This window comes from Myotis lucifugus, unplaced genomic scaffold (assembly GCF_000147115.1).
Source record: "Myotis lucifugus unplaced genomic scaffold, Myoluc2.0 scaffold_8, whole genome shotgun sequence".
In the NCBI taxonomy this organism is placed as follows: Eukaryota; Metazoa; Chordata; class Mammalia; order Chiroptera; family Vespertilionidae; genus Myotis; species Myotis lucifugus.
In genome coordinates this window covers 15,509,064-15,533,329 of record NW_005871056.1, presented here as the reverse complement: position 1 = coordinate 15,533,329, position 24,266 = coordinate 15,509,064, and the positions used below count along the sequence as shown (strand labels likewise).

Genomic DNA, 24,266 nt, shown 5'->3' with positions numbered 1-24,266 from the left:
ACATGCTAAGTGGTTTCCCTGGGTAACAGTGGTGGGCCTGAGTCACATAGGAAAATGAGGAAATGTAATGTTCAAGAAGGGGATGTGGGGTGAAAGAAAAAGGTTCCCCTAAGGAGAAATAAGTGGTCAGGTGCCCAATAACAAATACTATAGGTTGCTAAACTCTCATCTAATGTAGAAAGAAATACACAGTTGACCCTTGAACAAGAAGGGGGTTAGAGGCACCGAATCCCTGCACATTCGAAAATTTGCATGTAACTTTTGACTCCCCAAAAACTTAACTACTAATAGCCTACAGTTGATAACATAAATAGTCGCTTAATATGTATTTTGTATGTTATATGTATTATATATTGTATTCTTACAATAAAATAAGCTAGAGAAAAAAATTTAAGAAAAATCATAAGGGAAAAAAATACATTTACAGTACTATACATATTTTTTTTAATCCATGTATAAGTGGACCTGCATAGTTCAAACCAGTGTTGTTCAAGGGTCAACTGTAATAGTGTGAAATTTCACCTCTTTCCTGATATCTGCTTGAGATGTTTACTTATAGCATGAAACATAACCAGTTTATTCTTAAATGCTTTCAAAGGCACCAGGAAGCATTTTAACAAGTCATTCTGTTCATTGAGATGAATTCTGCAGTTAAACATTTCCCCTGTGCATTCTTATCCCTCCCACCCCACCAAAAAAAAAGTTGTGGCTAACTATCTATGCTTGCTTTTACTTTATTTTTTGTTTTGTTTTGCTTCTTGACTTCAAGTAGATGAATAACAAGATGCTTTTCCCTCCTCTAGAACATATCCTCCCCTGAGAGTTACCCTGCGAATAGGCCCGAGTCCCTGTCACCCGAGGTAGTTATCACACCATCTCAATCACACTTGGAGGCTGATAGTGAGTGTGCATGAGTGTATGGGAAGGGCTGGGGTATCCAAGCAAATGGGGTGATGGGCTGGAGGGTGGCCGATTGGTCACTGTAAGTTGAATGAATCTTCCCATGTATGACTGGTTGTTACTTAGAACTCTCAATGTAGGTGGAGGAAAATAAAGTAGCTATGTGTGTGTGGTGGGGAGGGAGTGGCTAAAGAGTTTAAAAGAAGAATAGTATCTAGAAGTAAAGTTTAATGAAGGCTGAAAGTATGGTAGGAGCCTTGTTAAAGAAAGTCTGACAATGTGTGTTTGTTAAGTAGGAAAAGTTGGATCAAACGTTGGTATGAGCTATTTTTTGATATTTATTATTTTAGGTTGATAAAGGAGCACCTTGTTGGGAAAGTTAGGCAGTGATTTATGCCTTGTTCCTGGGTTAATCTGAGAGCTCTGTTTAACTGCATGTTTTGGGTTTTGGTTGGTAGATTGAGGAACTTCTTTAAAATGGGAGAGGCAAGCCTCTTAGCCTTCTACATTCTTGTAGCTCCTTACTGGGTACACAGGGAAACTATGGCAACCCATGGCTTCTGTGACCCAGGCCTCCATTCTGCAGTGGTTGGAATATGATTGCCATACAAGTGGTATCCCTTAGGACAGTGGTCGGCAAACCGCAGCTCGCGAGCCACATGCAGCTCTTTGGCCCCTTGAGTGTGGTTCTCCCACAAAATACCACATGCGGGCACGCACGTACAGTGCGATTGAAACTTCGTGGCCCATGCACAGAAGTCGGTTTTCGGAAAGGAGATAGACGAAACAAGTATACAAGACGAGTGTGGACAGGAGAGTTGGAAGGGGTCGACCTCAGTGAACGTGCCTCAATCAGATTGAGGACGTTTTTAGCAAAAGCCAGCTTAGGAGTACCCTAATTAAGTTAATAACAATGTCCCTACCTATATAGTTTAAGTTTAAAAAATTTGGCTCTCAAAAGAAATTTCAATCGTTGTACTGTTGATATTTGGCTCTGTTGACTAATGAGTTTGCCGACCACTGCCTTAGGATATCAATTGAGTGCTTTGCTCAGAAACCCTGTTGCTGTGGAGATTTAAAATTCAGACTTTAGTGGTAGCATTTCTTAACTATTAGAAGATTTGGACAGAGGTAGTAATGATTAATTCCATGAATCCACATAGTCTTTTTCCTCTTGAAGAGGAAGTTATAATCTCACATAACCTTTTAGAAATTAACTGTTAACACACACCCCTCCTTCTAATAAAAAATTAGTATTAAACACAGTGACAGTTGACCAAATTCCGAATCAGTAGGATTTTATAGAGGATTGTGAAACTGAGAGAGGTTGTATTCTAGTGTACTAGAGGTTTTCTGGGTGGTTTTTCTGTCTTACAAGGAAAGTACAGTGTTCTCTCCTCAGGTGCTAAAGGTTCTAAGATAGCATATTTTGGAGGCTGACATGGTGTATTATCTGGGTTTCTGGAATCATTCTTTCTAGAGTTAGTTAGTTGACCTAGTGATGGAAAATCTTGGTGTTAGGAGGTAATGATAACCAAATAGTAGATGGGGCTTATTTTTGGCACATTTCAGCATTTTAGATATTCTGCAGTGATGGGCATTAGTGGTATTATGGTGTGTTGACATAGATTAGAGGATAAATAAGAATTGAGTGACCAGAAGGTTTTATGAGGAACGTATCTATTTAATAGTGAAAGTGAGTGAAGAACTGGTTGGTTGATGTCTTTGATGCCATTCTCCTTTACTGAACCAGTACCTTAAATACTTAACTTTCCATCTACTTTCTACTTTCTTTCAACTTTTTTCCTCCTTCCACCTTCCATCAATATTAACTTAGAAACGAATAACACCAGAAGCCAGTTATATAAGCCAGCTGGTCTCATCTCTGTAGCATACATGGGGCTCAGGTAAATCCCAAATTAATACTGCCAATCCCTTAATGTAGTGCAAGGTGATTCAGCAAACCTGATGAAAGGCTAAGCAGGCAAAGTAGTCACATTTGGCCAATTACCTAATTCTGATTTTTTCATTATTCTCCTCCAGAAAGATTTGAAAGTAATTTGGGAAAGTTGGGGGTTGTTTAGTGATCTGGCCTGTATACACTATTGCTACATGGGACTCACAGATGTTAATGGCATTCTCTCTTCTGCTTTCATCCCTTTTGTCTCTACTGTTCACCTGTGCCCCTCTTCCCTCCTTTCTTTTCTGCCCTTTGACTGTTTTCCTTCTCCCCTACCCCATGTCTCCATTGATTTTTATTCTTTCAGCTTTGTCACCGAAAAGACCTGGACTTGACAAAAGTAGGCTACCTTGACTCCAACACTAACAGCTGTGCTGACAGACCGTCCCTCATCAACTCAGCTCATTCTGACCTGGCTCCTCATCCCTCCATTGGGCCCACCTCTGAGACTGGCTTTCCCAGCAGGAATGGGGATGGACATCAGACCCTCGTGAGGAACTCGGACCAGGCATTTCGGACAGAGTTTAACTTAATGTATGCCTATTCCCCGTTGAACGCTATGCCTCGAGCAGATGGATTATATCGAGGGTCTCCTCTAGTAGGAGATAGGAAGCCTTTACATTTGGACGGGGGATATTGTTCCCCTGCAGAAGGGTTTCCCAGCAGATATGAACATGGTTTTATGAAAGAAGTCTCTCGTGGATCCATGTCACCTGGTGGTGAAAGGGCTTGTGAAGGAGTCCCATCTGCCCCCCAGAACCCACCACAGAGGAAAAAGGTAAGTTTCACACGATAGAGAGCACTAACAATAGATATTTATGAAGTTACCACTATGTGTTCAGCACTGCTCTCAGTGTGAGGAAAACAAAGATAAGTAAGACACGGTCTCTGCCATGCCCAATAAAAAAAATACAGGCTGTTTTAATACAATTTGATAAATTTTGTAAATAATCAGCAAATTTAAATGCCTATCATGTATGTGCCATACACATAGTAGGCAGTTCAAAGAATAGAGCAGTGGAAAAGAATATTAGTAATTAGTTGTATTATTTAGCACTTCCCATGTTCTAGTCACTGTTAAGCTTTCTTAAGCACTTAATCCTCAAAATAATCCTGTAAGATAGGTAATTTCCCACTTTGCAGATGAGGAAACTAAGGCAAGTTGAGTGACTTGCACATGGTCACACAGCTAGTAAATGGAAGAGCCAGGATACTACCCAGGTCTGTTTGATTCTCAATTGCATGCTCTTATTGCCACCATGCTATATTGCCTCCTAGGTTCTGCCCTAATGGGGGCTTATAGCAAGTGATAATTATATTAATAAGTAATTAATTATAATGGTGATGAATGCTTCAAAATAGTTGTTCAGTGGTGAACACATCTTAACAGGGGAACCTGGCTAGTCAGATCTGTGGAGGGTGCTTTAAGAACAAGCCAGAAGCTCTTGGCCAATTTGAAGGCTGGTGGAGTGAGAGATAACAGGTCACTGATTTAGTTGATCTTAGACAATGAGTAGGAATCAATCATCCAACAAATGAGGGCGAGAATGTAACAAAAGAGGGAGCAGAACAATTAATTATGTGACAAGTAATTATGGATGGGGTGTGGTTGTAAACAGTTGAGTGTTGCCATGGTGTCAGAGAAGGGTGGGCAGAGTAAGGAGGAAAATCAAGAGAGATGGGCAGCCCTAACTGGTTTGGCTGAATGGATAGAGCGTCGGCCTGCGGACTCAAGGGTCCCAGGTTCGATTCCGGTCAAGGGCATGTACCTTGGTTGCAGGCACATACCCAGTAGGGAGTGTGCAGGAGGCAGCTTATTGATGTTTCTCTCTCATCGATGTTTCTAACACCCTATCCCTCTCCCTTCCTCTCTGTAAAAAATCAATAAAATATATTTAAAAAAATAAAATAAAAAATAAACTTGGTCTTTGCCCTGGTAGACCATACAGTTTAGAGGGGAAACAAGCAACACATTGTAACAGACTACCAGCAGTGTAAGCACAATGCACTGTAGCAGCACAGAGAAGGTATGCCAGGTGGGGCAAGGAGAGGATTGTGTTGTGGTGGTCGGAAAGAATGAGGCAGATGAGCGATGAGATGGGGAGAAATTTCCAAGTCTGTATAGGTTTAATAGAGCTGACTTGCTACTATAAGAAGTGAAATCATTTTTTTTCTCCTTTTATACTAGTTTCTCTATGTGTATGACAAACATTAATGAATCTCTTGAGTGTATCTTGGAAAATTAAGCACATTTAAGAACCCTGAAGAATTGGATTTTTCTTCTGTTTGGGGGTATTTTCTTTTCCTCTTTTTAAAAATATTTTTCTGGCATTTTAAAAATTAATTTATTTTTTCATGTATTTTTATTGATTTTACAGAGCGAGAGAGAGAGAGAGAGAGAGAGAGAGAGAGAAACATCAATAATGAGAATCATTGATTGGCCGCCTCCTGCGCTCCCCACACTGAGGATCGAGCCCCCAACCCAGGCATGTGCCCTGCCCAGGAATCAAACCATGACCTCCTGGTTCATAGGTCAATGCTCAACCACTGAGCCACGCTGGCCAGGCTTCTCTCTTTTTTTAAACAGCTATCTCTAAGGATTTCTAAGGCATTAAAAAAAGTTATCGGAATCACCTGGAAGACTTTTTCAAACTACATAAGCTCCCAACCCTCTTCCCTCCCTTTTCTAGGAGCTACTGTTGTTGCAGATAACTATGATAGCACTATAATCTCACAAGTTTTTCTGAAGGCAGAAAAAATGTTGAGTTCTACTAGTGAATACCAGTCCTCAAAAATATTATTGCCTGGTGTCTTCTCTTCTCCTTACCAGATCTGCATCATACCTGACGAAAGTTGCCAATGTTGGTGCCTGCTTTGTTTGCATGGCTTGCTGATGGTTTATAGGGGTCTATATTTCCCCATTGCTACTGATCCACTAACAATGTCTAGAGTCCTGTTTGTTATTTCCTTCCTAGGTATCCCTGCTGGAGTACCGCAAACGGAAACAGGAAGCCAAGGAGAATTCTGGTGGGAGCGGTGACTCTGCACAGAGCAAAAGCAAGTCTGCAGGAGCTGGGCAAGGCAGCAGTAACTCACTTTCTGACACTGGTGCCCACGGTGTGCAGGGATCCTCAGCCCGAACCCCGTCTTCCCCTCACAAAAAGTTCTCCCCATCTCATTCCTCTCTGTCCCATTTGGAGGCGGTAAGCCCATCTGATTCCAGAGGCACTTCATCTCACTGCAGACCACAAGAGAATATCAGCAGTAGGTGGTAAGTTGATATTTGATGCTTTAATAATTAAATGAATTGTTCCCAGTTTTATCTAAAATGTATGGGAACACTTATCTGAGAAAGCAAGACAACAGTGCCCTCTATCCTGTTCAGCTGATTAAATAATATCAGCCAGAACCACCACCACCACCACCCCCCAGCTTTATAAAAGCAAACAATTGCCACCGATCCTGTGGTACACCACTTTGAACTGCATACAGTATAGTATTTGCTGGGCCCTAACACTGCCTCTTATGTTATCTCATTTCAAATGAAAGGTAAATCAGGAGTTCAGCTCAGTTCCACTTTAAATTGACAACAGAAGTCTCAATTCCACACAGCTAGCAGAGAGATAAGACATATTCTGAAAGGACTTGTCTGGCTTAGGGGAGACCACAAATAACTAATACTAATGGCAAGTACTTGAGTATCCCAGATGAGTGAAATAGAGGATGAGGCAGTTCAGTGATCTTGAACTGAAGAAATGAAATCTGGGCAAGAAGAGTGGGGCTCAAATAAATAATGTTTATTAATCTATGAAACCTGTATTAGATACTACATGTTTATTTAATAAACATGTATTAAATACTACATGTGCCAGGCACATGACTTCACAGGAGAGCAAACTTAGCATTTCAAAATGGGGGTTGAGCACACTCTCCCTGTTGGGAGCATGCCCGTGACTTTCCCTTCCCCCAGGTTTGTCACCTCTGCCTTTCTCTCTCCTAAGCTCCAAGGGCCCTTCTTTTGCCTCTGTAACTTGTGCCCTGAGCCCATTTCTTCTGTGGCTCGCTTTTACTACCTCTGTAATTTTCTAAATAAACTTTCTCTTATAATTGGGGCGGGGGGGTGGTTAAAAGAAGTAGACATCTTAAATTTACTTTTTCCTTGATTGCTTTTTTTTTAACATCAAGATGGAATGTAATTTTTTAAAAATTTTTTATTGTGCTTTTTCTTTAAAAGTCTTTTTTCTTTTGTGCCTGACATAGTTTGAGGCAGAGAAAACATCTTGTTTTAAATTGGTGAAGAAAATGATGTCTAAGAAGATGTTTTTTAAGTGACTATGTTGTACAACCTTTGTCAGAGATTCAGATGTTCCAGACCCTTGATTCTGAAGTCCTGCGGCATAAACTTGCACCCTGTTGCCTTCACAGGATGGTTCCCACATCAGTAGAACGACTCCGAGAAGGAGGGAGCATCCCCAAAGTCCTCCGAAGCAGTGTGAGGGTGGCCCAAAAAGGAGAGCCTTCTCCCACATGGGAGAGTAACATCACAGAGAAAGACTCAGGTAAGCCTATGGCTTTGTGCTGCCAACCAGTTCAGGGACGTGTGACCAGGCTCCATACGTTTCATAACAAATGCTAGGCTGAGGTGAGTCAGCTTCTTATGTGGTTGGGCTTCATTGTATGCACAGTTCCAGCTTGGTTTGCTTCTACTCTTTTGGGCTACAGCATTCTTAAGATCTACCATTGCTTTCTCTCTGTCTGCTTTTTTTTTCCCCCAAGGGATACCTTTTGGTAACTCATCTGTCCAAAGGCCTGGAAATCTACCCTGTTGGAGGATGAAGAGAAAGGAGACAGGAGTCAGATCAGGCATTTAAGACATAGCCCATAATTAACCACTCCGTTTGCCCTTGTCGCTTGCTGCACTCGCCTTATTTGACAGAAAGAGAGCAGCATGGATTAGTGATGGCATTGGTGATTGCAATAAACAATGGCTATTTCTCACTTTCTAAGAAGCCAGGTTGATTTTGTATTACATTCCAGACCCTGCAGATGGAGAAGGCCCAGAGACACTGAGCTCAGCACTCTCAAAAGGAGCGGCCGTTTACAGCCCTTCCAGATACAGCTACCAGGTGAGGCGAAAAATTGCTCATCTCTGGGCATAGGAATATGTTCTGGATGCCAGTGTTTTGAGATGCCATCTTTGTGTATAGTTTCAGCAGCCTTAGAAATAAGCCATCATCTGCTCACCTTCGGGTAATCAAATCATTACAGAAAAATAAAGTGATCAGAGATAGCCATTTTACTGTCTTTGGTATTCTAAAAAGAACAGTAGTTAAGATGAAGAAAAAGTAGGGTGTTTTTAATATTCACAAACCTAAATGGCTTAAATAGGGACTTTTTCACCTCTTTATCCTTTTCTTCCCAACTCTTTCTAGCTCCTGCAGTGTGATAGTCCACGGACAGAATCACAAAGCCTACTTCAACAAAGTTCCTCCCCCTTTCGAGGACATCCCACCCAATCTCCAGGATACAGTTATCGAACTACTGCACTGAGACCTGGAAACCCCCCCTCTCACGGTTCTTCAGAATCCTCCCTCTCCTCTACGTCCTATTCCAGCCCCGCCCACCCTGTGTCCACAGACTCATTGGCCTCATTTACGGGGACCCCAGGGTATTACAGCAGCCAGCCACATTCTGGAAACAGCACGGGCAGCAGTCTTCCAAGGAGGAGCTGCCCTTCGAGTGCTGCTAGCCCTACCCCGCAGGGACCCTCAGACTCACCGACCTCAGACTCGGTTTCCCAGTCCAGCACAGGAACTCTGAGTTCCACCTCCTTTCCTCAGAACTCTAGGTCGTCATTGCCATCAGACTTACGGACTATCAGTCTGCCCAGTGCTGGGCAGTCCACTGCCTACCAGGCCTCCAGGGTATCTGCGGTTTCCAATTCACAGCACTACCCGCACCGTGGGAGTGGGAGTGTGCACCAGTACCGACTCCAGCCATTGCAAGGGTCGGGAGTCAAGACTCAGACAGGACTTTCCTAGGGCTTCTGGATTTGGGCAAACCGAACTGAATGAGCCCATAGCTGCTTCCTTCCAGCTGCCTCTGGAACCTAGGCCAAGCAGATTGCTGGGGAAGGGGGTACAAGGTGCCAGAGGATTGGGTCTGGTCGACAAGAAACAAGACTTGTGGTCACAACAGGCTCAGGCCTTGAAGAAAGATGTAAATCTTGTCTGAAGCAGAGACTATAAAGAAGTTTCTCCCTGCTGTTAAGGGTACATTGTTGACAAGCAAATGGTGTTTCGGTTAGTAACGGTTCTAAGTGCAATGAGTTGTGTTGAAGCCTCCGTCTCCCATCCTTGCCTGTAGCCTGTAGTCACTTGTGCAGTGAGGACATCTTTTTAAATCCAAAAAAAGTTTTCTTTTCAAAGAAAAAAAAATGTGAAAAGAGCCAATCTCCAAATCCCAAGCCATCTAATAGTGTTAGGGTTTTATGCACTTAAAAAAAAAGGTAGGTATGTAAATGTTCACCGGAAGACAACCATTCCAAAAGCAGATATCCAGCCAAGATGTGTCCACCAAGTATGTTCCTACCTTTGTCTTTAAATCACCGAGAAATAGGCAGGGATAGTGAAGCTTGGAATGTGCTCTAAGGGATGCCTGGCTCTCTGAAGAAAAGCTTGTGGTCAATCCTTGATTATTCAGGAGCAGATTAACCTAGTAGATTGTCTGATCCCCCAGCTGTTACCATCCCACTCCCCTTCCCCAAGCTATTTCACAGCTCAGTAACCCATGAAGTAATAGGTAAAGGAAAGAGGAATGATAAGTGAGGTGGGCCAATTGCTATTTATCAGCTGTTGGCAATAAATTTACTTAGGAAGGATCCCAGATGGTTTGGGAATTCTTTGAATTTTATTTTTTCTACTCCCAATTAATCAGGAGTTGACGATCCCATGAGTAGGACCGCCTCCGTGATTGGGGAGCATGCACTCGTGACTGCAGGGTAAGAGTGGAAAGATGTGTGGAGTGGTGCCGACAGGACTGTGATTGTGTGTGGGCATGTTCCACATTTCTTTGGGGGATGCTTATTTGAGAGTGGCCTGGGTGAGACAGTTAGAAAGCCACCCACGCACCTAACACTGTTCTGGATGAGAGACAAGAGCAGACTGGCTTCTCCCCATCAGTGCATTGTGCCTGCTGTACACCCCTGGAGGAGCCCTGGAGCCAGCCCAGGTGGGGTACACAATCTTTTTAAATTCCATACGGTTGCCAGCTTATTTCTTTCACTTGTTTACTGTAATATCCGGCGTGTTTTTATTTATCTAATTTTGTATTCAGTTATAACCATGGTAGGGGTAGCAGATCTATGACAGGTGTAATCCCTGGTGCTGCAGTGGACCTTACTTCTTTTCTTTTGGACAAGATAATACTGTGAGTCTCCCTCCTTCCTTCCCTCCAGTTTGTTTGTTGTTGTTGTTTTGTTGTTTGCCCAGCCTCTTCCGTCCCCTTCCTTCTACCCTTCCTACAACTATCATATGCACAGTCTTCTCTCTTTGTGTGTGACTGTTACAAAATTTCATTTTTTCACAATTGAAATCAGGTGTTTGCTCAAATGAGGGGAGATTTTTCTTTTTAATGCTGACAACTCAGCAGAATACTTTTCTTTTTATTGTTTCCCCCACAAACCCATCAGTCTGGGAGAGCCTTGGGAGTGGAAATCATGTGGCCTGGGATGCTGGTTTCTTTGTATATTATATAAAACGTATGTAAATGTCTCTCCATTTGGGCTGGGGTTTGCATTCTCTCCTTGGCTGTTAACCAAGGGGAGAGGCCAGCAGGCAGGCGGCCCTCACCCTGCCTGGCACGTGCAGAGACCCCAGCCACTCTGTGTGGGCAGGGTGCTGTCAAGACCAGACCTCTGGGGGGGATGGGGGCGGGGGGTGGGGGGAACTCTTGGAAGGGAAGAAGTATCACTTCTTTCTCAAGTGGAGTGTTTACACCTTGATGTAACATTTGAACTTTCACAAGAGATGTAATAATTTTGATAATAAAATTCTTAACCATAATAATCATAAAGTTGAGAACTTCTTTGTCCAGTTCTGTGACCTTGCCTTGCCATATTTTCCTAACTGTTTCCTTACCTGAAGAGGGCAAGGTGTACCCACGTTCAGAAGGATGTGCTCTTGGTGGAGTTGTGCCCATAGTGAGGCCAGGAATATGGATTGGTCTTATTTCTGCCTTTTATTATGATTACGGGCAGGTCAGTCTGCAGCAGTGGAACTGGGCATTGCAAACTGACTTGAACCAGACTAGAGTTCCTGACCTTGGCCTTAACCTTATTCATTCAGCAACGATTTATTGGCCTCGTTCTTTTCTATTAAATAATTTCAGGCATTGTTTTTGGTGGTGGGTTTATGTGATTTAAATGGGGCATTGAGGAAGGCAGATTAAAAATCTCTGCTTTCAAGGTGCTTACACTGTAGAGCAGGGTGAGAACTAAACCAGTCCATAATTTCAAGTAGTCATTACCATGTTATTGTTTCACAGCTGTTACATAACTAGGGAGGTTGAGGGTTCACTCTAAATTGGTAGATCAGAGAAGTTTCTAAGAAGGTGCCATTTAAGCTGAGACCTCAGTGGTAAGGAAGCAGTCATGGGATAAGAATAAAGATCTTTCCTGGGGAGTTAAACAGCAGGTACAAAGCTTCTGAGCAACAATCTGTGGTTAGGATATAGTGAATGACCAGGGCAAGGAAGCGGGGTGGTAGATACCCAGGAAGATAGGCGTTGGGTCGTATGGTACAGTGGTCAGCAAACTGGCCTTTCTCTGAAGGGCCACATAATATAGTTAGGCTTTACAAGCCATGTGGTTGCTGTCACAACTATTCAGCTCTGCCATTGCAGCACAAAAACAGCCATAGGCAGTACATGGCTGTGCTCCAGTAAGACTATATTTACAGAAATATGTGGCTGGTCAGATTTGCTGAGACCTGAGGTACAGCCTGTGGGTTTAGTTTAAAGAATCTGATTCTAAGTACAGTGGGAAAGTCATTGCAGAATATTAAGCAGAGAGATGACATAGTCTAATTTATGTTTTATTGGTTGGTTAGTTTTTTTAAATTACTCTGATTGTTTCGATCCAATTGGGAGAGAGATGAATAGATGCCAGGAAACCAGTTTGGAAGCTATAGCAATTATTTAGGCAAGCAACAATACAGTGATGGCTTCTATTAAGATAGTAATAACAGCCATAACCAGTTTGGCTCAGTGGATAGAGCGTCGGCCTGCGGACTGAAGGGTCCCAGGTTCGATTCCGGTCAAGGGCATGTACCTTGGTTGTGGGCACATCCCCAGTAGGGGGTGTGCAGGAGGCAGCTGATCGATGTTTCTCTCTCATCCCTCTTTCTAACTCTCTATCCCTCTTCCTTCCTCTCTGTAAAAAAATCAATAAAATATATTTTTTTTTAAAAAGTAATAACAGGGATAAGGAGAAGTACTGGAATCAGGGCATGTTTTGCAAGTAAACAGCAGTGCTTGCTGATGGATTGCTATTAACAGTATTATACTGTTTGACAAATATTTACTGAAACCTATGATACACTACCACTTTGCTAAGCATATAAGGGATTCAAAAATAGAGAAAATGCTATTCATTTCTTTAAAGAGCTTAGGAGGTAACCAATTGGAGACAGAATAAAAATTACCTTTTTTGAAGGCCTTTCCAAAATGCCTGTAGGAATACTTAGTAATCTTATAACAGCCACAACTGAATTCTGCCCGGGGTGAAAAAAATAGGTTCATGGTCTTCTTTAAGAAGTATTTCCAATCACAGCCAGTCGGCCTGGAGGTCAAATCCCTCTAGTATTAACTACAACAATCAAGGCTTAACTACAACAAGACTGCGCACAAAGACCACTAGGGGGTGTACCAAAAAAGCGTAAAAAATGCGGAGACAAAGAAACAGGACAAAACTATCAAGGGAGGATATTGAGTTCAGAACCACACTTTTGAGGTCTCTCAAGAGGCTTCTAGAGTCTGTCGATAAACTTGATGAGATGTACAGGAAATCTAATGAGACCCTCGATGGTGTGATAAAGGACCATCTAGAAAGTAAGCATACACTGACTGAAATAAAGAATATTATACAGACTCCCAACAGCAGACCAGAGGAGCGCAAGAATCAAGTCAAAGATTTGAAATGCGAAGAAGCGAGAAACACCCAACCAGAAAAGCAAAATGAAAAAAGAACCCAAAAATACGAAGATAGTGTAAGGAGCCTCTGGGACAGCTTCAAACGTACCAACATCAGAATTATAGGGGTACCAGAAGATGAGAGAGAGCAAGATATTGAAAACCTATTTCAAGAAATAATGACAGAAAACTTCCCCCACCTGGTGAAAGAAATAGACTTACAGGTCCAGGAAGCGCAGAGAACCCCAAACAAAAGGAATCCAAAGAGGACCACACCAAGACACATCATAATTAAAATGCCAAGAGCAAAAGACAAAGAGAGAATCTTAAAAGCAGCAAGAGAAAGAAACTCAGTTACCTACAAGGGAATACCCATACGACTGTCAGCTGATTTCTCAACAGGAACTTTGCAGGCCAGAAGGGAGTGGCAAGAAATATTCAAAGTGATGAATAGCAAGAACCTACAACCAAGATTACTTTATCCAGCAAAGCTATCATTCAGAATTGAAGGTCAGGTAAAGAGCTTCACAGATAAGGAAAAGCTAAAGGAGTTCATCACCACCAAACCAGTATTATATGAAATGCTGAAAGGTATCCTTTAAGAAGAGGAAGAAGAAGAAAAAGGTAAAGATACAAATTATGAACAACAAATATGCATCTTTCAACAAGTGAATCTAAGAATCAAGTGAATAAATAACCTGATGTACAGAATGAACTGGTGATTATAATAGAATCAGGGACATAGAAAGGGAATGGACTGACTATTCTTGGGGGGGAAAGGGGTGTGGGAGATGCGGGAAGAGACTGGACAAAAATCGTGCACCTATGGATGAGGACAGTGGGTGGGGAGTGAGGGCGGAGGGTGGGGTGGGAGCTGGAAGGAGGGGAGTTATGGGGGGGAAAAAGAGGAACAAATGTAATAATCTGAACAATAAAGATTTAATATAAAAAATAAAAAAGTATTTCCATATATAGTGCCTTTTTAAAATATATATATATTTTTTTTTATTGATTTCACAGAGGAAGGGAGAGGGAGAGAGATAGAAACATCAATTATGAGAGAGAATCATTGATTGGCTGCTTCCTGGACGCCCCCTACTGGGGATCGAGCCCACAACCCGGGGATGTGCCCTTGACCAGAATTGAACCCGGGACCCTTCGGTTCCCAGGCCGACACTATCCACTGAGCCAAACTGGCTAGGACTGTAGTTCTTTTTAAAAATATATTTTTATTGATTTCAGAGAGGAAGGGAGAGGGAAAGAGAAATAGAGATAGAAACATCAATAATGAGAGATAATCATTGATCTGCCTCCCACATGCCCCCTACTGGGGATGGAGGCTTCAACCCAGGCATGTACCCTGACCTGGAATCCAACCATGACCTCCTGATTCATAGGTCAACGCTCAACTACTGAGCCACTCTAGCTGGGCCATATATAGTGTCTTATTTGGTCTCATAATTCTGAGAAGGAAGCAAGTCAGATGCTAGAATTTTTTTTTTAATATATTTTATTGAATTTTTTACAGAGAGGAAGAGAGAGTCAGAAACATCGATGAGAGAGAAACACCGATCAGCTGCCTCCTGCACACCTCCCACTGGGGATATGCCCACAACCAAGGCACATGCCCCTGACCGGAATCGAACCTGGGACCCTTCAGTCCGCAGGCTGACGCTCTATCCCCTGAGCCAAACCGGTTAGGGCAAGATGCTAGAAATTAAAGATGGGAAATTGAGACCTGGTTCAATATTCCAGCTATACCACAGGACTTAAGCTCATCTGATTATTGCCAGAATTGGAAGGTTCTGTTCCATAATTATTTACTAAATCCCTACTGCGTGCCAGGCATGCCTATTAGGAATTAGTATGTTTGCTATTGTTATCAAGTACCTACTCTATTACTAGGTACTGTGGTTTTGATATGGTATAAATGTAAGAAGCTGAACAGTATTAAACTAGTGCAATGGTGCATCTTATTTATGGCTTTCCAGTTTGTCAGACTCCTCTTCCATTTATGCCATCGGCTAGCTCATTCAGACTTAATGTATAAGGTAGGTATTATCTCTGTTTTATAAGTTGTTAATGAATTTTAAAAAATACAACTTGTCCAAGATGTGTCTCTTCTAAATGGCAGATCCAAACTGACAGTTTTGGAAATTTTGCAGTTTATCCAGGAAAAAATAGAGAAATGCTATGAATCTGTGCCTAGAAGTCACTTAACTAGCTGAAAAAGTATGTCGTACCCTTTTCTACCTTGTAAACAGCAGTCAGGCCTTTTTGGCCCGGGGGCATCAGTGTCAGGGTCACCCTGAAGAAAAAAAGTACACCATTGTCCAAATGAAGTGGTCCATTTGTTTTGAAACTACATATATTGCTAGTATAAGGTCATCAACCAGAGCTGGGACAGCCTCTTTAATCTTCTGTGAAGCTCAGGGAGATGAGAGGGGTTTTGCCAAAGTTCTTAATATATATATACCCTGTGCTCAAGGTTGATAAAGACAACACCTTAGAGAAAAACATAGTCATTGAAGAAGATGGTGTTCCCCTTTAACTTTTACCTGTTTCTATTTTCAGAACTTAACCTGGAAGTGATTCTGAGATAATATTGTTTTGAATATTTCTCAAATCCTTAATAAAAGTGCACAGAGCGGCCATGGTAGCAAAACAAAACCTTGGGCAACATTACAGGAAAACTAAGTATCCCCCATGAGCCCCAAAATAAGGTATGTAGAAATAAACCACCAATAGCCACAAGACTTTCATGGTATCACCTGTTCCAGAAGAAGCAATGGAGCATCTGATGCATCTCAACTCCAGAACAAGTTCTCACTTGGAAGTTCAGTGAGTCAATTTGAGAACTACAGCCAAAATTGGGAGAGGTTTGCAGTGGGTACCAAGGAAGCTTGGTTTTAAGCCAAGGGGCTGGATCAGTCTGAGCTCAAAAAACTTCTAACCAGCAAAGCCCCCACGGACAGAGCTCCACATTGAAAGATACTCTTAACAGAATCTAAATTTATCAGGACAGTCAAAATAGAGATAGGGTTGGGGGATCACATTCACTGAATAGAGTGAAACTAGGATTTTTCCATTAGATCCAGGATGTATTTTCTTCCTGGGAATAAGTTATTTAATATATTTATTAAATATTTATTAACTCCTAAAAGAAACAGTTATAAAGTCCTATTCTGTGCTGAGTTCAAACAGCTGTTTTTTTGTACATTTCATATTTTAATATTTTACACACAAAAAGTACTGTAGAAACTTGAAACTAGAAAAACTCATAAATCGTGTTTCCTTAAAAATGAAGAACTAACATAAACATGCTTAACAGAAAGGATCAAAGTCAAATGCCAAAGAATGCAGAATAATATCCCCACAGACAATAAAGACATGTAGATAAAGTGGCACATCTCCAAAACTAGGAAGGAGTCCCAACCTGATAAAGAGTCACTACAAAAAAACCTATAGCTAATATCCTACTTAATCAAGAGAGACTAGAAGCTTTGACACTAAGACCAGGAATGAGGCAAGAATGTTCACTCTCTTACAACATTTGTATTGGAAGTCCTTGCTAATGCAACAGAACAAGAAAGGGAAATAACTACACAGATTGGGAAGGAAGAAATGAAACTGGCTTTGTTCACAAGTGACCTATTTGTCTTGTAGGAAATCCAAAAGAATTAAAAAACCTTGTACAACTAGCGTGCTAATAGCAGGTTGTAGAATACAAGGTTAATATACAAATGTCAACCACTTTTCTATATACCAACAAATGGAATTTGAGAATTACAACATTTACATTAGCACCCAAAAGAAGTAAACAAATCTAACAAAGTATGTACAAGAACTCTATGGGGGAAAACTACAAAACTGATGAAAGAAGAACTAAATAAACGGATATTCCATGGTCATGGATAGGAAGACTCATTGTTAGGATATCAGTCCAATACAATATTAAAAAAAAAAAGAGCAAAGTCAGGACTAACACTGTCTGACTTCAATAATTAATATAAAGCTACAGTAATCAAGACAGTGTAGTATTGAAATAAGAACAGAAAGAGATCAATGGAACAGGATACAATGCCCAGAAATTGACTCATACAAACATAGCTGATATTTCACAAGCAGAGGCAATACAGACATCCTTCACAAAATTTAACAAAATGGATCATAGACCTAAATGTAAAAAAACGAAACTATGAAACACCCAGAAAACAGAAGAAAATCTTAAAAAACCTTGAGTTTGACAATGACTTTTTAGTTGCAACACTAAAGCCATCATCCATGAAAGATAATTGATAAGCTGGACTTGGTTAAAATTCTGCAGAAGACACTATCAAGAAAATGAGAAGATAAACCATAGACTAGAAGAAAATATTTGCAAAAGATATATCTGATAAAGAACTCTTAAAACCCAACAATAAAACAATCTAAAGCAATCTACAGATTCAATGCAATCCTATCAAGATTTGTCATTTTCTTTACAGAAATAGAACAAAAGCTATATTATAGAGCTATAGTAATCAAAACAGTATGGCATTGGCTTAAAAACAGACACATAGATCAGTACAACAGAATAGAGAGCCCAGAAATAAACCCATGCATACGTGGTCAATTAATTGGGGGAGAGGGGAGTGCTTCATGAATTTGTGTGTCATCCTTGCGCAGGGACCATGCTAATCTTCTCTGTATCGTTCCAATCTTATATAATAAAAGGCTAATATGCAAATCGACTGAATGGTGGAATGACCAGTCACTATGACATGCACTGGCCACCAGGGGGCAGATGTTCAATGCAGGAGCTGCCCCCTGGTGGTCATTGCGCTCCCACAGGGGGAGCACCGCTCAGCCAGAAGCCCTGAGCCAGCTCACAGCTGACAAGCACAGTGGCAGTGGTGGGAACCTCTCCCACCTCCATGGCAGCACTAAGGATGTCCAACTAATGGCTTAGGCCCACTCCCCGGTTGGAGCAGGCCTAAGCCATCAGTCAGACATCCCCCAAGGGCTCACGGACTACCAGAGGGTGCAGGCTGGGCTGAGGGCCCATCACCTCCCCCTCCCCCCTGAGTTCACAAATTTCGTGCCCTGGGCCTCTAGTTTTAGTATATGTGCTGCCAAAGCAAGCACTTTGGTCAATTAATTTTTGACAAAAGTGCTAAGAATATACAATGGTGCTGGAAAAACTGGACTGCCACATGCAGAATAAGGCTGGGCCACTTATCTAACACCACATACAAAAATTAACTCAAAATGGATTAAGGACTGAAACCATAAAACTCCTAGAAGAAAACCTAGGTGGTAAGCTCTGTGACACCAGTCTTGGTGCTGATTTTGTGAATTTTTCATCAAAGGCAAAGGAAACAAGCAAAAATAAACAAGTGAGACTACATCAAACTAAAAAGCTGCACAGCAAATGAAACTCAACAAAATGAAAAGGCAACCTATGGAATGGGAGAAAATGCTTGCAAATCACATATCTGATGATAAAGGGTTAATATCCAAAATATATAAAAACTCATACTACTCAGCAAAAAATTTTTCAATTTAAAATTGATAGAGGATATGAACAGACATTTTTCCGAAGAAGACAGAGACAGTCAACAGATACAGTAAAAAGTCTCAACTTGCCCTAGCTGGTTTGGCTCAGTGGGTAAAGCATGGGCCTGCGGAATGAAGGGTCCTGGATTCAATTCCAGTCAAGGGCACATACCTGGGTTGCAGCTCAATACCCAGTAGGGGGCATGCAGGAGGCAGCTGATCAACTGATGTTTCTATCTCTCCCTTCCTCTCTGAAATCAATAAAAATAAAAATATTTTTTTTAAATGACATTTTAGTTAATGATGGTCCACATATACAATGGTGGTTTCATAAGATTCTAATGAAGCTGAAAATTTTGTATTGCCTAGTGACATGGTGGCTGTCCTAACACTATAAAGTAATGCAGTACTCATGCGTTTGTGCCGGTGCAGGTGTTAACAAACCCACTGCACTGTCAATAGTGTAAAAGTATAGCACACACTATCCTATGAACAGTACATACTTGTTAATAATAATAAATGACTGTGGTACAGGTTTATGTATTTACTGTATGTTTATTGTTATTTTAGAGTGTACTCTTTCTACTTATAAAAATGAACTTTGCCATAAAACATCATGCTGTGCTATACCAACAGCAGCCTCATACATCTTGTGTTCATTGCATTTTTTATTGTATTTTCTGTTGTGCTTGATTTAATCTTGTGTTGTTTTGTGCAGTGACATGCTGTATAGGCTTGTAGCCTAGGAGCAATAGGCTACACCATATAGCCAGGGTGTGCAGTAGGCTATACCATCTAGGTTTGTGTAAGTGCACTTTATGATGTTCGCACAATGACAAAACTGTGTAACTGCTGTCATGAAGTGGTGCATGACTGTAGATGACATTCTAGAAAATGCAAAACTATTGGGGCAGTAAAAGATTGGTTGCCAGGAGATGGAGAAAGGAAATGAATGGGCAGAGCACAGATTTTTCAGATAGTGAAACTGTTTTTGAATGATGCTGTAATGATACATGTCATTATACATTTGTCCAAACTGTGGATTTGGGGTGAAAATAATGTCAATGTAGGTTCATCAACTGTAGCAAATGTACCACTTCCATGGGGGAATTTTTTTTTTAATCCTCACCCAAGGACATTTTTCCATTGATTTTTAGATTAGAGTGTGGAAGGGAGATGGAGAGACAGAGAGAATCACATCAATTGGTTGCCTCCTGCATGCTCCCAGCCAGGGCCCAGGCCAGAGAGGAGCCTGCAACCGAGGTACATGCCCTTGACCGGAATCGAACCCGGGACCCTTTGGTCTGCAGGCCAACGCTCTATCCATTGAGCCAAACCGGCTAGGGGAATATTTGTGGGGGAATATTAATAATATGGAAGACTGCGCCTTTGAGGCAGGGAGACTGGGAAATCTCTGTACTTTCTGCTCAATTTTGCTGTGAACCTAAAACTGCTCTATAAAAAAAAAGTGACAAATATAGAAGACAGGCAAAAATAAAACAACGCAGCATGTGGATAAAAGATAAAAAAGCAAGGGAACAAATACCAAGAGTTACAATTAAAGGAAATGCGAACTTAGGCTGTTACACAACTGCTGGGATTCGCTCCCGCTTACCGCACCTCAGGGGGCCTCTAAGCCCCTCACATGTCCCTCCCACCTTCTGTGTCTCCCCTCACCCCCCTGCACCCCGTGCCGCCTGCCCCTTGCTGCTCTGGCCCAAATGAGTGGGGGCCATCTGCACAGCGATTCCCAGATTGCAGCGGATTCCCAATTGAATGACTCATAGTAAACACAAAGATCGGGAACTCTGGCACCAAGAGCACAAGAAGGATGAGGAGGACTGAGAAGTCCAAGCAAAGCAACAGTGAACATAAAGATTCTGAAGAGAAACACAAAGAGAAGGGGGGAAAGCAAGCACAAAGATGGAAGTTCTGAAAAACATCAAAACAGATAAAAATGAAAGGAGGAAAAGGTTAGAGCCTCCGGGGATACAAAAGTAAAGAAGGAAAATGGCTGCCCAGCCGGTGTGGCTCAGTGTTTGAGTGTCAACCTATGAACCAGGAGGTCCCGGTTCAATTCCCAGTCAGGGCATATGCCTGGGTTGCAGGCTTGATCCCCAGTGTGAGAGGTGCAGGAGGCAGCCCATCAATGATTCTCTCTCCCTCTCCCTTCTCTCTGAAATCAATAAAAGTATATTAAGAAAAATGGCTTCTCGAGGCCACTACAAATTAAAGATGAGCCTGAAGGTGACGGCTGCTTTGCACCTAAAGAGGATCTGACGCCATTGAGGAGACCTCCAGATGAGGAGGATGCTGATTATAAACCCAAGAAAAGTAAAACAGGATATCAAGAAAGAAGAAACAAAAACTAGAGGAAGAAGAGGATAGGGAATTGAAAAAAAAACACCAAGAATAAAGTTTAAAAAGTTCCTGAGCCAGATAGCAAGAAAAAGAAGCTGAAGAAGAGAAGCAGCTGAAGTGGGAATGGTGGGAAGAAGAGCACTACCCAAGGGCACCAAGTGGAAATCCCTAGAGCATAAAGGTCCTGTATTTGCTCCACCAGATGAGCCTCTTCCAGAGAGAGTCCAGTTGTACTGCAATGGTCAAGTCATGAAGCTGAGCTCCGAAGCAGAAAAAGTCGTTACGTTCTTTGCAGAAATGCTTGACCATGAATATACTACTAAGGAAATATTTAGGAAAATTTCTTAAAAGACTGGAGAAAGGAAATGACTAATGAGGAGAATATTATTACTAGCCTAAGCAAATGTGACTTTTTACCCAGACGAGCCAGTATTTCAAAGCCCAGTCAGAAGCTTGGCAACAGATGAGCCAGGAAGGGAAACTGAAAACCAAAGAGGAGAATGAAATGACTGAAAGAATATGGCTTCTGTATTATGGTTAAACTCAGAGGATTGCTAACTTCAAGACAGAACCGCCTGGGCTTTTCCGTAGCCGTGGCAACCATCCCAAGTTGGGCATGCTGAAGAGGCAGATCATGCCCAAGGACATAATCATCACCTGCAGCAAAGATGCCCAGATTCCTTCTCCTTCTCACACTCTTCTGAATATGCTCTGCAACAGTGGCCTCCTTGTTCTCAAATCCAGTGGGCACAGTTTTCAGACCCGAATTTTGACCTCTCTGCTCCACCTGACCAGTTGAGCTTCTCCGTTCCATAACAATACATTCTCACGGTTTTCTTGGCTCTTTCATTGTCGTCTCCTTTTAATGGTGCCTTTTATCTGTGTCCCCATTGTCGTCTCCTTTTAGACATCCATTCCTCTGACCTTTATAGGCTGGTGTTTTCCAGCGTCCCAGGGCCCCATGGCTTTTCACACTATACAGTCACCTGAGCAAGCTCCTCTGTGCTTTACATTCCAACCATTGCCTGAATGCTCATGTTGCTGGTCCAGATCTTTCTTTTGAGCTCTCACAGCCATATGTCAGCTAACTACTGGAAAACTGCACCAGGTTGCCCCACATGTTTCTCACACAGCATGTCTCATTTTGCTCCCCTGCTGTACTGTTAACTGCCCTTCTGATGCCACTCTCTACTCCTTACCCTCACAATCAGTTACCAAGTGTCCTCAAGTCTACTTCCTAAATATTGAATTTCTACCTCTCAGGGACACTGCCACCACCTTGCTTCAGGCCAGACTTCTGATTTCCCTTCCATTAAAATGTCTCCCTCTAATTCAGCCCCCTAACACTGCAACCAGAGTGGTTTTTCTGAAATGCTAATCTAATTGTGTTCCTTTGCTGCTTAAAATCTTTCCATGGTTCCCCATTGCTCTCAGATCTGGAGCTTTGTCATCATATGGCCTTTGTCTCCCCAGACTAATCGACTAATCCAGCGGTTCTCAACCTGTGGGTCGCGACCCTTTTGGGGGTCGAACAACCCTTTCACAGGGGTCGCCTAAGACCATCGGAAAACACATATATAATTACATATTGTTTTTGTGATTAATCACTATACTTCAATTATGTTCAATTTGTAACAATGAAAATACATCCTGCATATCAGATATTTACGTTACGATTCATACCAGTAGCAACATTACAGTTATGAAGTAGCAACGAAAATAATTTTATGGTTGGGGTTCACAACATGAGGAACTGTATTTAAAGGGCCAGAAGGTTGAGAACCACTGGACTAATCTCTGACCCTCCCTGCCTCAAACTTTACAGACCAGCATTTAGTGCTCTGCACAGACCATTCTGTTTCTTACCTCGATCTCTTTCCTCAATATGCTTCCTTTCTTTTTCTTTTTTTTAAAGTAGCTATCATCAAGATAAAGAAGGATAGCGGGGGGGAGAAAAACAAAAAAATAGCTATCATAGTTTTTATTTATTTTTAAGCCTTGCCTGAGGATATTTTTTTCTATTGATTTTTAGAGAGACTGGAAGGGAGGGAGGAGGGGGAGCGTTGGAGAGAGAGAGAAACATCAATGTGAGACACATCGATTGCCTCCCCCATGTGCTCCAATCATGGCTGGGAATCGAACCTGCAGCCAAGGTATGTGCCCTTGACCTCCTTGACCAGGAATCGAACCTGCAACCCCTTCGGTCCGTGGGCTGACGCTCTAACCACTATGTAAGACTGGGCAGGGCCTGCCTTCTTTCTTGAGTGGCTTTCCTGACCCATGCCTGCCTAAGCCCTATTTATCCTACAGTAAACCTCTCCCTAGCTCTACCCACCCCTCCAAAAGCCAGTAAGGTGTCCCCACCCAGGGCACCCACAATTCCCTGCACCTCGCAAATTTTACATTTTTACCTGTCACTTCCCCAACCAGCTGGCCATTAAGTCAGGGTCTCTGTTTTTGCTCCTTCAGTGCTTAGTCTATACTGAGTGCCCACAATTCCCAAGTGCAAAAATGGTGACGTAGCTGCCATATGGGGCATGTTACAATGTGGCAGACACTACAAAGCAATCCACACACATTCCCTCATTGTTCCTTACAACTTCCCCAAGATCACTGTTGTCGCCCACATTCATTCAGTGGGATTTAGAGAGAGGTGAAGGGGTTTGTCCCAGTCCACACAGGCAGAAAAAGGTGGAGTCTTGTTTGCCGTAAGTCCGAAGTCAAGTCTGTGCAACCAGGCATGTGCGGACTGCCAGTGCCCACTCCATCTGTTCTCTCCTTTCCCTGGGTAACAGAACCTCAATTTTATTTGGGGTGGCAATGGGCCCAGTTAATAGGCCACACTTCAGCTAGTGTGCTCTGTGACTCAGTCCGATGGGATTTCCAGAAGTCTTCAAAGGAAATGCGGATCAAGGAGGCCAAGCAGCCAGGTTGGGCCATGAAAGTGGCTCTGAGGAAGACGGAGCCTGGGTTTCTGATCACACCGCGGGCCACACTGGTCATGGTCTGGCTACCTCCGACTTCCTGCGATGGGAACAGAAACTATCCTGCTAAGCCACGACAGTAGAGGTCTGTTACTGTGCAGCCAGACCCGACACAGAGTCAGGCTGAATCCCACCCCTCTTGATCCCCTGGGGGCTGACGCAGAGAGAGAAGCCAGCACGGGTGATGTAAAGTGTTTCTTTATTTGAACATCATTCCACCTGTACTGAAGCTCAAATCCAGCAGCAGCAGAAGGGGTCTGGACCGAAATAAGTGTTACCAAGTGGGACAATGAACAGTGAGGACACATTCAGACAAAACTTACTAATGGGGTGTA

The 24,266-nt window shown here is 42.3% G+C and overlaps 1 protein-coding gene, 1 non-coding gene and 1 pseudogene across 18 annotated transcripts in view; 2 read left to right on the top strand and 1 right to left on the bottom strand.

The window, feature by feature from the left end:
* The window catches only part of SETD5 (SET domain containing 5), a 52,103-nt gene extending 41,170 nt beyond the window's left edge, over positions 1 to 10,933 (top strand). For 12 of the 17 annotated variants that reach the window (XM_023749697.1, XM_023749710.1, XM_023749708.1 and 9 more), the window contains 6 exons: positions 804 to 860; positions 3,168 to 3,638; positions 5,836 to 6,131; positions 7,286 to 7,419; positions 7,898 to 7,986; positions 8,293 to 10,933. In XM_023749697.1, coding sequence (XP_023605465.1) covers positions 804 to 860; positions 3,168 to 3,638; positions 5,836 to 6,131; positions 7,286 to 7,419; positions 7,898 to 7,986; positions 8,293 to 8,901 — 1,656 coding nt within the window. In that variant the 3' untranslated portion in view covers positions 8,902 to 10,933. The remainder of the gene's footprint in view (positions 1 to 803; positions 861 to 3,167; positions 3,639 to 5,835; positions 6,132 to 7,285; positions 7,420 to 7,897; positions 7,987 to 8,292) is intronic. The other 5 variants (XM_023749701.1, XM_023749704.1, XM_023749705.1 and 2 more) reach the window with 2 other exon arrangements.
* A 4,157-nt stretch (positions 10,934 to 15,090) lies between these two features.
* Positions 15,091 to 21,778, top strand: LOC102427588 (annotated as a pseudogene).
* On the bottom strand, positions 17,672 to 17,778 carry LOC111824925. Its single transcript, XR_002828015.1, has one exon. It is a non-coding gene; the product is annotated as a U6 spliceosomal RNA (small nuclear RNA).
* Positions 21,779 to 24,266: the final 2,488 nt, after the last annotated feature.